The following is a 13,349-nucleotide window of genomic DNA, read 5'->3' as shown; positions in this document are numbered from 1 at the left end:
GACTACTGAGTACTCATTCAGAAAACCATATTTATCCTTAAAAAGATGAGATCTGCTTAGCCCCAGGACAAGAGCTAGGAAAATATTTCTCACCAAAGCATGTCTGGTCACTTCTGTCAGACTTAGTAGAGATAAGATTGTAGATTTTAGCAACAGTTATTTGAAGCACATCAAAAAAGAAAGAAAAAGAAACAGATATAAGAGGCAGTGGATCCTTCATCTACAAAAGAAAGACTCAGAGAAATATTATAATGAGAGCAGCCATAAATCTCAGAGAACTTATAAACAGACCAATTCCAAAACTTTAGGACATTTTTGGATTTTATTTCTCAATATTATTTCAAGAAAAAAATTTGGAGACCATAAAGCCATCTTCAAGTACCAGAGGTTTGTCATGTATTAATAGAATGGGGGCGGTATTTTGTGCACAAAATATATCTCCAATTTTAAGTATTTTGTCCTAACTTAGACTATTTATTTCTAGAAGTATGGCCACTATGGTGGATGTCCTTAAATATATGAAGAGCTCTCTTGTTTTTAGGGGGGGTTTTGTTTGTTTGTTGTTTTGAGACGGAGTTTCACTCTTGTTGCACAGGCCAGACTGCAATGCCCGATCTTGGCTCCCTGCAACTTCCACCTCCCAGATTCAAGTGATTCTTCTGTCTCAGTCTCCTGAGTAGCTGGGATTACAGGCACACACCACCATGCCCAGCTAATTTTTTATATTTTTGGTAGAAATGGGGTTTCACCATATTGGCCAGGCTGTTCTCAAAATCCTGACCTCAGATGATCCACCTGCCTCGGGCTCCCAAAGTGCTGGGATTACAGGTGTGAGCCACCGCATCTAGCCAAAGCTGTCAAGTAGAAGTGAGGGCCGGGCGCGGTGGCTCAAGCCTGTAATCCCAGCACTTTGGGAGGCCGAGACGGGTGGATCACGAGGTCAGGAGATCGAGACCATCCTGGCTAACACAGTGAAACCCCGTCTCTACTAAAAATACAAAAAACTAGCCGGGCGAGGTGGCGGGCGCCTGTAGTCCCAGCTACTCGGGAGGCTGAGGCAGGAGAATGGCTTAAACCTGGGAGGCAGAGTTTGCAGTGAGCTGAGATCCGGCCACTGCACTCCAGCCTGGGCAACAGAGCGAGACTCCGTCTCAAAAAAAAAAAAAAAAAAAAAAAAAGTAGAAGTGAGAACACACTTATTCTCAGCTACTCTTTAGGATAGGAAGTACAGTTATTATAACAAAGTGAGGGCTTTCTAAAAAGGAAGAGTATATAAAATGGGTAGGGTTCCAAGAAAGAACAAATGTTCCCTCACTAGAGAAGTTCATGGATTGGATAGATGACCCTTACGGAATCTCATAAAAGGGGATTTTCAGAAGTGTAATTAGGCTAGAGAAGCTTTGAAATTATTTTCTTGCTAAGATCCTTTAAGACTAAAGTTGACGGCCATACACATATACATACATAGCGTACACTCCCACACCGCATATCAATGCCAAGTTCCAAAGTTAGACTTTTCTAATTCTATTTGCCAGAGAATCCAGGAACTAGAAGCTACTTTGTACAATGCTCTACAGCAAGAAACTGTTATCAAGTTTGGTGAATTATTAAGTGAAAAACAGCAAGAGGAGCTGAGGACGGCAGTAGAAAAGTTACGGCGGCAAATGCTGAGGAAGAGCAGAGAGTATGACTGTCAGATTCTTCAGGAGAGAATGGAGCTCTTACAGCAAGCCCATCAGGTGAGGACTGAGTCACTGCCTCTGCGTAGGGTTAGTACTAGCAAATGGGACTTAGTACTAAGTACACGGTATTGAGTATGGGTATGGAGAAGCCGAGGAGACACAAGTTATTTTCAGAGAGTAAAATAAATAACCATTGTTTTCTACCTTCATGCACATATAAAAATGACAGTTTTATAATAATTCAATCTTGAGAAAATTGGCATTTCAGAAGGACTGCATACTGCTACTATTTTTAGAACTACATTTTCATGAAATACCCTTTGAATTTCATGGAGTCTGATTATCTACATTATGCAGGGAAGCAGGACACTCTCCAGGGCAAAAATAGTGCTTTCCATTTATTGCTCACTCCAGTCCGTAACCAAGGCTGATAACAATCCGAATAGTGTAAAAGAGAACAAGGATCGTTCACATTACAAACATCAGCAACAACAAAGCCCGGCAGCTGCTGTTTACTTACTGACATTTGCTTTATGTCAGTAAGTAAACTAAGGAATCTACTTACATCATTTCCTTTAATCTTCATAATAGCCCTATGAGGTAAGTATTTTTATTATCTCAGTTTTGGAGATAACAATACTAAAGATAAGAATGTTTAAGTGATTTGCCCAAGATGACACAGATGGTAAGCAACAGTCAGGATGACAGCCTAGGTCTGCTGAACTCGAAGGCCAGTGTGTCTGAACACTATTATACCATCATCCATGACTTATGTGATTCATCAGCAAGGCTCAAAATAGGTACCCAATACTAATTTCCAGCCAACATTTTTTATTGCAACTCTCTATTCACACCATAGCTTGACAGTTGAGGGCTGAGATCCTGGTCAAAATATAGATTCAATAAGGATTCCACAACTGAAAGTGTCAGGTTATAGTATTAAATCCTCAGAAGCTATGAGAAGCAACTGGTACAAAATCCAGATGGTATGAATAAGCAGTACGAATTGTGTGGTCATCAGTGATCACGGTAAGTGGAAAAGAAGAAGGGGTTCTTTTATGAGGCAAATCAAAACAATTCATGGGGGACATGACACTTAGCACACTTCAGATGCAGGCAGGAGCTTTGTGGATTTTATAGGCTAACAGATTACCGGAGTAGGTGGAGAATTCTGAAGTCACGCGTCCCAGAAATGATAAATACGTACATGTTCCTATTAATGCCCCCTCAGATTCCATCACAAAGGTTTGGGTTTTGACCCATGGAAAGACTCAAAGTCTTTAATAATAGACTCTATGGCATCATTGCATTGCTTCGTGCACTTTTCTTCTAGCAGGGGATAAAAATGTTCCCTGCACAAATTTCTTGTGCTGCAATAGCATGTAATTACTTTCAACAAATTGGGAGTTATGTCATGGAAACACAGAAGTGTTTACTTTTAAGATGGACTAATAGTTATCTAAATTTATTTATGATAAAAACCTGTATTCCATTTGAGTATTTCTTTAACCATTTAGCTAGGATACTTCACTCCTGAAAGAGTGAAGTTTAAGTTATCCAGTAGCGTCAGTAGTATACTGCATTTCTGAACCTCAGAGAGTTTCGCTGACATTTTCCATCCATCTCCTAAACAAATGTTCATTAGAATATGCCTTTCCCAGTTATTTCTTACTCTTCTTCTTCCCTTTTAATTAATAGCTGAGTTTCATAGAATTATTGCAGAAGATATTGGCCAGGATTTTTCACATATAACTATGTAATACACTCTAACTTCTAAAATATAGCACTAACCATTTATTACACAGTTCTGCTTGAATATTTAAGAGTGAACTGGTGAGTTCTCATCCTTACTTCTCTTCTCTCTCCCCATCTGCCTGTCTTAGTCAGTAGAATTACCATATCTCAAATCACTCTGGCTAGAAACACTGGAGTCTTCTCTGTTCTTTCCCTGTAAGCATTAATATAGCACCGCATCCAACTGGCATTTCCCCTGAAATGTTTCTGATACTGGTCCATTTTGTTCATTTTTGTCACCCCAGGCATGTTCAGGGCCTTTCATTATTCGACCAGCTTCCAGGTACTGCCAAATGTTCTCTATGTGAATCTGACTCCACCATCTATGCATTTATTCAGTCAAACCTTTAAATGTGTTTCCTAGGTGATAAATACTGTGCTGACAGAGAAGTCACCGTGGACCCTGCCTCCACAAAATGTAGGATCCATAGAAGGATATAAAATGATTAACACAAAGAAAAATAATTATGATATATCATAATAAATGGCATTTTTAAAAGCACATGCAGGTGCCATGGGGCCTAGTTCTAGCTCTCCTTTTTTCAGTCCACCACACATCTCATCTCAGATTTTTCTCACTTTAACTCATGGTACATTCTTGCCCCAAAGCCTCCATGGTCCCAATTTCCAGTTGAGTAGAGTCTTATGCAGGTCTCTTCAGTTCCTTCAGTAGCTGACTACCCCTCCCTCCAAAACCAGATTTGACCCAACCCCAGAGCATACTTCCCTCTCCACTCATGCAAAACATCCTGGTCCCACTTGTGCTGTGATTTTCTACCTCTAAGCCCCTGTTGCATAATTGCTCATCCTAACATGTCCATTAGTTTTCATTGCATTCATCCAAGTGTTCTCATTTTTCCAGTCCCAGTTTAAGATCCAACCCCTTCAAGATCCTCTCCGTGATGAAAATTTTTTAAATGAACCACATACTGCTCAAAAAAATCTACACTCTATATTCTGTTATGCACTCATTCACAACCATTTATTGAGGGCCTGCTGTGTACCAGGTGCTGGGAGTGTAATGGTAAGCAAAGACATACAGATCACTACTCTCATCTGTGTCACAGAGGGACAGGGACAAAGCCACAGCACAAATGAACAATGACTGAGGCAATTTCTGAGAGTGGCAATAAGTGCTATGCAGAAACGTATACAATGTGTGTGTGAGTTTGGGAGTAGGATTGGCCACTTTAGGCTGGCTGGTCACAGAAGGCCTCTCTGAAAATACCTAAGATCCAAGAAATGAGCCACACAAAGATCTTGGCCAAGTGTCCCAGAAGTCAAGAACAACAAGGGCTAAGTCCCTATCATCAGAATAAGTTTGGAATAGTCAAGGAACAGAGCAAAGGAAGGCTAGAATGTTAGGAGCACACTCAGCCAGAGTGAGGTTGATAGGAGGAGACATCCGAGAACTAAGAAAGGACCACATCACATAGGGCTTTGCAGGAGTTCGAGTTTTATTCTGAGTACAACTCTTCCCCACCCACTTCAACTCAGGGGACCATGGAGATCATTTTTACATTCTGAGAGTTCACAGTGGCTGCTATAGATGAATGTAGTATGGTCAAAATAAAAGGCGGGAAGAGCAGGTAGAAGCTGCCACACCAGTCCTGACAAGGGAAGACAATGACTTGGTGAACTTGGTATCAGTAGAAATAAAAAGAAGTGGGTAGAAAAGGAATGTTTTAGATCCAACAAGGTTTCCTGTTGGGTGGATGGCAAAGGGATGGGAAGCAAAAATAAATCAAGTGTACATCATATGATGTAGCATAACACATTTATTTAACAACAAAAAAAAATGTGTGGACACCTTCTTCATGCTAAACACTACACTAGGCATTGGAGATGGGTGATAAAGTTATTCAGTTTTTTCCATTGTTTACCTTTTCTATTTAATTTTGTTATTCCATCTGGATCTGATAGTTCTTTGAAATCTGGAACTAATTGGTGCCTTATCGGTATTGTCCATTACATTCAGCACAGTCATGAGCATGTAAGGAGGTGCCCAACAAGCGTAGACGTGGTGCTGAATGGATGCTGCAGTAATTTTACATATTCATGATTTTGTCCATATAGGACTGCCTGCATATCCAGCAGACATGCCAAGGAATTACTTGAACACTCAAGGTAGAAATATCTAGCAAATTTATTCTTTTACTGTGTAGCTATGGAGCACTGACAGCACTATGGAAATACACACCAGCACACACATCACATATGTATACACACACCATCAACATTCCAGTCCCATCCCTTTCTCCAGCATTCATTATGGCATAATTTCAAGGTTAACCTTTATGGTCTCACTCTGACCAAAACACACCATCTCTTCTTGCACAAACCTTAGCCCCCTTACTTTAAAGAAGAGTTTTTCAATCTCAGCACTGCTGAAATTTTGAAGCAGATATTTCTTTATTATTTTTTAGGGGGAGGGGTGGCTGTTCTGTGCCTTATCAGATGTTTAGTAGCATTTCTGGCTTCTACTTGGTAGATGCTAGATGCACATACTCCCAATTGTGATAATACAAAAATGTCAAGACATTTAGATAATGGTGATGGTTGCACAACTTTGTGAATATACTAAAACCACTGAATTACACAACTTAAAATAAATGAACATATTAACTAACCTTAAAAAAATGTGCAGAACTGCCAAATGTCCCTGACTGGAGCAGGGAGAGACAAACAGTTGAGATCCACTCTTTTAAAGAGAAGGAGATATGCTTTCCAAGTTCAAGTACCCCTTGTTCTAGCTTCCCCTTTTTTCTCCTACCACTGCATTATAAAAACCTCTCTATATTATCATCCCATTTGGCTTCTAGTGTTTTCTTCATACACTCCATTTCTCTATTTTCTAATTATTCCCAGCAGAGGTATTAAATAAGAAGCCTGCATTGTATAACCATGTACATGAACACAAAAAGCCTTTAGATTGCCAGATATAAATGTGAAGACTTTATTTTACTTGTAAATAATTGTATGTAATGTTGATTTCAAATACTTGGTGTTTAAATTAGTGGAATTTTGCTACATAATTGAGAGGTAAGTTCAAAGACAGTCTTGGAACTTTTCGTCTTTAGGATTACTTGTGTTATGTTTGTTATGTTCTGGTGTTTTCCTAATTTACCAGTTCCCTCCTGGGAATGTTTGTTGATGTGTAATCTCTACTTTGTTTTATGAGAATTTACCAATTCTATTTTGTGAGAAAATTCTATCCTGAAACAAGGCTGAAATAGAGTTAAGAAAAAAAAAAGGTTAAGAAAGAACAATTCGATTGTTTACATCTATATGAGTCAGCCTCAGCCATCTTTAATGTGGTAACAAACAATCAAAATCTCAATCCAAATGGTTCATAACAAAGCTCGTTTCTTGCTCTCTAGTTCTGAGACATACTACACCCTCTATAAGGATTTGATATTCCCAAATCTTATTCCAACTCGCATTCCACTGGCCAAAACAAGTCTCTTTGCCAAACTCAATATCAGTGGTGTGGAATCTACACCTCACTAGGAAGGGGTCTACAGGGATAGGCCCAGTAGAAAGGGTAGCAAATATTTTTTGAAAAGAGAGTCAGTAACAATGATTTTCTACCACAAGCATAGATAATTTCTGAAGCATGCAACATGTTTTTGGTTGGGGAAAAACATAGATGTGATGTTTCCAGCTGCTTGTACAAATATTCAGGTTTGTATAGGAATGTTCATGTTTTCGTTTGGTGAATTATTTTTCTGCACAACTTACCACCTACTGATGCTTTCTTTCTTTTCTTTTCTTTCTTCAGAGAATTCGTGACTTAGAAGATAAAACAGACATCCAGAAAAGACAAATAAAGGACTTAGAAGAAAAGGTATGTGTCAGGTTCAATAAGTATCTTATTATTTGTTCAACCAGAAAGCAGTATTGATTTTGCTCACTGTATTTTCTTTCTGGCTTCTCAGTTAATTTGTGTGTCTTGCAGAGGCAGGTGTAGTTACAGTAAACCTAGCTTTCACCTTCAGTCAGTCAGAATACCAGGAAAGAGTCTGCCATCAGTAACCTAGCCTTCACGTGTTTGTCTTTTGTGTTTCTTTCCTATTTTTTAATGTATTTTCTTTCCTTAGTTTCCCCTTCCTTATCTTCATTTCCTTTGCAAAAGTTTCTTCTGAATTTGGTTACCCTACTTTGCTCTGTTTTTTAAAAAAAAACCTTTTAGCACCTTTTTTAAAAACTTTTTCCATTATCATTCATAAAAAGACCTTTCATCCTTGTGCTGCAGTTTCACCTTAACAATCAGTTCAGAAATTTGGATTGATATGTGATAATCATGTTGTCCTGTCACACCCCAGGGATCTCAAAGAGTGGCTGCTTCCTCCAAGTCGGCCAGTGTTTTTGAGGGGTATAACAACGTGGCTCTAACAGAGGGCACTTGGAAATGCATGTGGGGTGGGAGCACAGACAGAGCTCAGACTGGGATGCTGAACAAGCTGCAGTGAGCTACACAGGCTTACACAACAAAAAAAGTCAAAGCCTGGAATTCCCGAGCAAGATGGCCAAATAGGAACAGCTCCGGTCTGCAGCTCCCAGCCAGACCAACACAGAAGGCGGGTGATTTCTGCATTTCTAACTGAGGTACCTGGTTCATCTCATTAAGACTGGTTAGACAGTGGGTGCAGCCCACGGAGGGCAAACCAAAGCAGAGTGGGGTGTTGCCTCACCCAAGAAGTGCAAGGGGTCAGGGAACTCCCTCCCCTAGCCAAGGGAAGCTATGAGGGACTGTGCCGTGATGGTGCACTCTAGCCCAGATACTACGCTTTTCTCACGATCTTCACAACCCACAGACCAGAAGATTCCCTCAGGTGCCTACACCACAAGGACCCTGGGTTTCAAGCACAAAACTGGGAGGCTGTTTGGGCAGACACTGAGCTAGCTGCAGGAGTTTTTTTTAATACCCCAGTGGCAGCTGGTATGCCATCAGGACAGAACCATTCACTCCCCTGGAAAAGGGCCTGAAGCCAGAGAGCCAAGTGGTCTTGCTCAGTGGATCCCACCCCCACGGAGCCCAGCAAGCTAAGATCCACTGGGTTGAAATTCTCACTGCCAGCTCAGCAGTCTGACGTCAACCTGGGATGCTCGAGCTTGGTGGAGGGGAGGAGTGTTCACCATTACTGAGGCTTGAGTAGGCACTTTTCCCCTCACAGTGTAAACAAAGCCCCAGGGAAGTTCAAACTAGGCAGAGCCCACCACAGGGCCACAAAGCTGCTGTAGCCAGACTGCCTCTCTAGATTCCTCCTCTCTGGGCAGGGCATCTCTGAAGGAAAGGCAGCACTCCATTCAGGGGCTTATGGATAAAACTCCCATCTCTCTGGGACACAGAACTTAGGGGAAGGGGCGGCTGTGGGTGCAGCTTCAACAGACTTAAACGTTCCTGCCTGCTGGCTCTGAAGAGAGCAGTGGATCTCCTAGCACAGTGCTTGAGCTCTGTGAAGGGACAGACTGCCTCCTCAAGTGGGTCCCTGACCCCCATGCCTCCTGACTGGGAGATACCTCCCAGCAGAAGTTGACAGACACCTCATACAGGAGAGCTCTGACTGGCATCTGACTTGTGCTCTTCTGGGATGAAGCTTCCAGAGGAAGGAGCAGGCAGCAATCTTTGCTATTCTGCAGCCTCCGTTGGTGATAACCAGGCAGAGTCTGGAGTGGACCCCCAGCAAACTCCAGAAGACCTGCAGCAGAGGGGCCTGACTGTTAGAAGGAAAACTAACAAACAGAAAGCAATAGCATCAACATCAATGAAAAGGACAACCATGCAAAAACTCTATCCAAAGGTCATCAACAGCAAAGACCAAAGATAGATAAATCCATGAAGATGAGGAAAAACCAGCACAAAAAGGATGAAAATTCCAAAAACCAGAATGCCTCTTCTCCTCCAATGGATCAAAACTCCTCGCCAGAAAGGGAACAAAGCTGGATGGAGAATGAGTTTGACAAATTGACAGAAGTAGGCTTCAGAAGGTGGGTAATAACAAACTCCTCTGAGCTAAAGGAGCATGTTATAACCCAATGTAAGGAAGCTAAGAAACTTAATAAAAGGTTGGAGGGATTGCTAACTAGAATAACCAGTTTAGAGAAGAACATGCATGATCTGATGGAGCTAAAAACACAGCACGAGAACTTCGTGAAGCATGCAGTATCCATAGCTGAATCAATCAAGCAGAAGAAAGGATATCAGAGATTGAAGATCAACTTAATGAAATAAAGTGTGAAGACAAGATTGGAGAAAAAAGAATGAAAAGGAATGAACAAAGCTTCTAACAAATATGAGACTATGCATAAAGACCAAACCTACGTTTGATTGGTGTACCTGAAAGTGATGGAGATAATGGAACTAAGTTCGAAAACACACTTCAGGATATTATCCAGGAGAACTTCCCCATCCTAGCAAGACAGGCCAACATTCAAATTCAGGAAATACAGAGAACACAACAAAGATATTCCTCAAGAAGAGCAGCCCTAAGACACATAATCATCAGATTCAGCAAGGTTGAAATGAAGGAAAAAATGTTAAGCACAGCCAGAGAGAAAGGGTGAGTTACCCACAAAGGGAAGCCCATCAGACTAATTAGTGGATCTCTCAGCAGAAACCCTACAAACCAGAAGAGAGTAGGGGCCAATATTCAACATTCTTAAAGAAAATAATTTTCAACCCAGAATTTCATATCCAGCCAAACTAAGCTTCATAAGTGAAGGAGAAATAACCCTTTACAGACAAGCAAATGCTAAGGGATTTTGTCACCACCAGGCCTGCCTTACAAGAGCTCCTGAAGGAAGCACTAAATATGAAAAGGAAAAACCGGTACCAGCCACTGCAAAATCAACCCAAAATGTAAAGACCATCAACACTATGAAGAAACTGCATCAACTAAGAGGCAAAATAACCATCTAGCATCATAATAACAGGATCAAATTCACACATAACAATATTAGCCTTAAATGTAAAGGGGCTAAATGCTCCAATTAAAAGGCACAGACTGGCAAATTGGATAAAAAGTCAAAGCCATCAGTGTACTGTATTCAGGAAACCCATCTCATGTGCAAAGACACACATAGACTCAAAATAAAGGAATGGAGGAAGATTTACCAAGCAAGTGAAAAGCCAAAAATTTTAAAATGGGGGGTTGCAATTTTAGTCTCTGATTAAACAGACTTTAAACCAACAAAAATCAAAAAAGACAAAGAAGGGCATTACATAATGGTAAAGAGATCAATGCAACAAGAAGACCTAAATATCCTAAATATATATGCATCCAGTACACGAGCACCCAGATTCATAAAGCAAGTTCTTAGAGACCTACAAAGAGACTTAGACTCACACACATGAATAGTGGGAAACTTTAACACCCCACTGTCAATATTAGACAAATCAACAAGACAGAAAATTAACAAGGAAATTCAGGACTTGAGCTCAGCTCAGAACCAAGCAGACCTAATAGACATCTACAGAACTCTCGACCCCAAATCAACAGAACATGCATTCTGCTCAGCGCCACATAGCTCTTATTCTAAAATCGACCATATAATAGAAAATAAAACACTCCTCAGCAAATGCGAAAGAACAGAAATCATAACAAACAGTCTCTCAGACCACAGTGCAATCAAATTAGAACTCAGGATTAAGAAACTCACTCAAAACCATACAACTACATGGAAACCAAATAACCTGCTCCTGAATGACTACTGGGTAAATAACGAAATTAAGGCAGAAATAAATAAGCTATTTGAAACCAATGAGAACAAAGACACAACATACCAGAATCTCTGGGACACAGCTAAAACAGTGTTTAGAGGGAAATTTGTAGCACCAAATCCCCACAGGAGAAAGCGGGAAAGATCTAAAATTGCCACCCTAACATAACAATTAAAAGAACTGGAGAATCAAGAGCAAACAAATTCAAAAGCTAGCAGAAGACAAGAAATAACTAAGATCAGAGCAAAACTGAAGGAGATAGAGACACGAAAAACCCTTCAAAAAATCAGTGAATCTAGGAGCTGGTTTTTTTGAAAAGATTAACAAAATAGATAGACCACTAGCCAGACTAATAAAGAAGAAAGGAGAGAAGAATCAAATAGATCCAATAAAAAATGATAAAGGGGAGATCACCACTGATCTCACAGAAGTACAAACTGCAATCAGAAAATACTATAAACACCTTTATGCAAATAAATAGAAAATCTAGAAGAAATGGATAAATTCCTGGATACATACAGCCTCCCAAGACTAAATCAGGAAGAAGTCAAATACCTGAATAGACCAATAACAAGTTCTGAAATAAAGGCAGTAATTAATTGCCTACCAACCAAAAAAAGCCCAGGACCAGACAGATTCACAGCTGAATTCTCCCAGAGGTACAGAGAGGAGTTGGTACCATTCATTCTGAAACTATTCCAAACAATAGAAAAAGGGGGACTTCTCCCTAACTCATTTTCTGAGACCAGCATCATCCTGATACAAAACCTGGCAGAGACACAACAACAACAACAACAAAATTCAGGCCAGTGTCCCTGATGAACATCACTGTGAAAATCCTCAATAAAATACTGGCAAACCAAATCCAGCAGTACATTAAAAACCTTATCCACCACAATCAAGTTGGCTTCAACCCTGGGATGCAAGGTTGGTTCAACATATGTAAATCAATAAACATAATCCATCACATAAACAGAACCAATGACAAAAAACACATGATTATCTCAATAGATGCAGAAAAAGCCTTTGATGAAATTCAACGCCCCTTCATGCTAAAAACACTCAATCAACTAGATATTGATGGAACATATCTCAAAATAATAAGAGCTATTTATGACAAACCCACAGCCAATATCATACTGAATGGGCAAACGCTGGAAGCATTCCCTTTGAAAACCAGCACAAAACAAGAATGCCATCTCTCACCACTCGGAAGTTCTGGCCCGGAATATCGGGCAAGAGAAAAAAATAAAGGGTATTCAAATGGGAAGAGAGGAAGTCAAATTGTCTCTGTTTGCAGATGACATGATTGTGTATTTAGAAAACCCCATTGTCTCAGCCCAAAAACTTAAACTGATAAGCAACTTCAGCAAACTCTCAAGACACAAAATCAGTGTGCAAAAATCACAAGCATTCCTATACACCAATAATAGGCAGACAGTCAAATCATGAGTGAACTCCCATTAACAATTGCTACAAGGAGAATAAAATACCTAGGAATACAATTTACATGGGAAGGACCACTTCAAGAAGAAATAAAATTCACTGCTCAAGGCAATAAGAGAGAACACAAACAAATGGAAAAACATTCCATGCTCATGGATAGGAAGAATCAATATCATGAAAATGGCCATACTGCCCAAAGTAATTTATAGATCAACACTATTCCCATCAAGTTACCATTTACTTTCTTCACAGAATTAGAAAAAACTATTTTAAATTTCATATGGAACCAAAGAAGAGCCCATATAGCAAAGACAATCCTAAGCAAAAAGAACAAAGCTGGAGGCGTCATGCTACCTGACTTCAAACTCTACTACAAGGCTACAGTAACCAAAACAACATAGTACTGGTACCAAAACAGATATATAGACCAATGGAACAGAACAGAGGCCTCGGAAATAACACCACACATCTACAACCATCAGATCTTTGACAAAACTGACGAAAACAAGCAATGGAGAAAGGATTCCCTATTTAAAAATGGTATTCAGAAAACCAGCTAGCCATATTCAGAAAACTGAAACTGGACCCCTTCCTTACACCTCATATAAAAATTAACTCAAGGTGGATTAAAGATTTACATGTAAGACCCAAAACCATAAAACCCTGGAAGAAAACCTAGGCAATACCATTCAGGACATAGGCAT

General features: G+C 40.1%; 1 protein-coding gene across 6 annotated transcripts in view; it reads left to right on the top strand.

Moving 5' to 3' along the window:
* Positions 1-13,349, top strand: part of JAKMIP2 (janus kinase and microtubule interacting protein 2) — a 186,591-nt gene that overhangs the window by 157,768 nt on the left and 15,474 nt on the right. For all 6 annotated transcript variants that reach the window (XM_078004132.1, XM_015141171.3, XM_015141166.3 and 3 more), the window contains 2 exons: positions 1,536-1,739; positions 7,258-7,323. In XM_078004132.1, the coding sequence (XP_077860258.1) occupies positions 1,536-1,739; positions 7,258-7,323 (270 nt within the window). The remainder of the gene's footprint in view (positions 1-1,535; positions 1,740-7,257; positions 7,324-13,349) is intronic.

This window comes from Macaca mulatta, chromosome 6 (assembly GCF_049350105.2).
Source record: "Macaca mulatta isolate MMU2019108-1 chromosome 6, T2T-MMU8v2.0, whole genome shotgun sequence".
Classification (NCBI taxonomy): domain Eukaryota; kingdom Metazoa; phylum Chordata; class Mammalia; order Primates; family Cercopithecidae; genus Macaca; species Macaca mulatta.
The sequence above is the reverse complement of the archived record's forward strand: the minus strand, read 5'-3'. Positions and strand labels throughout refer to the sequence as shown.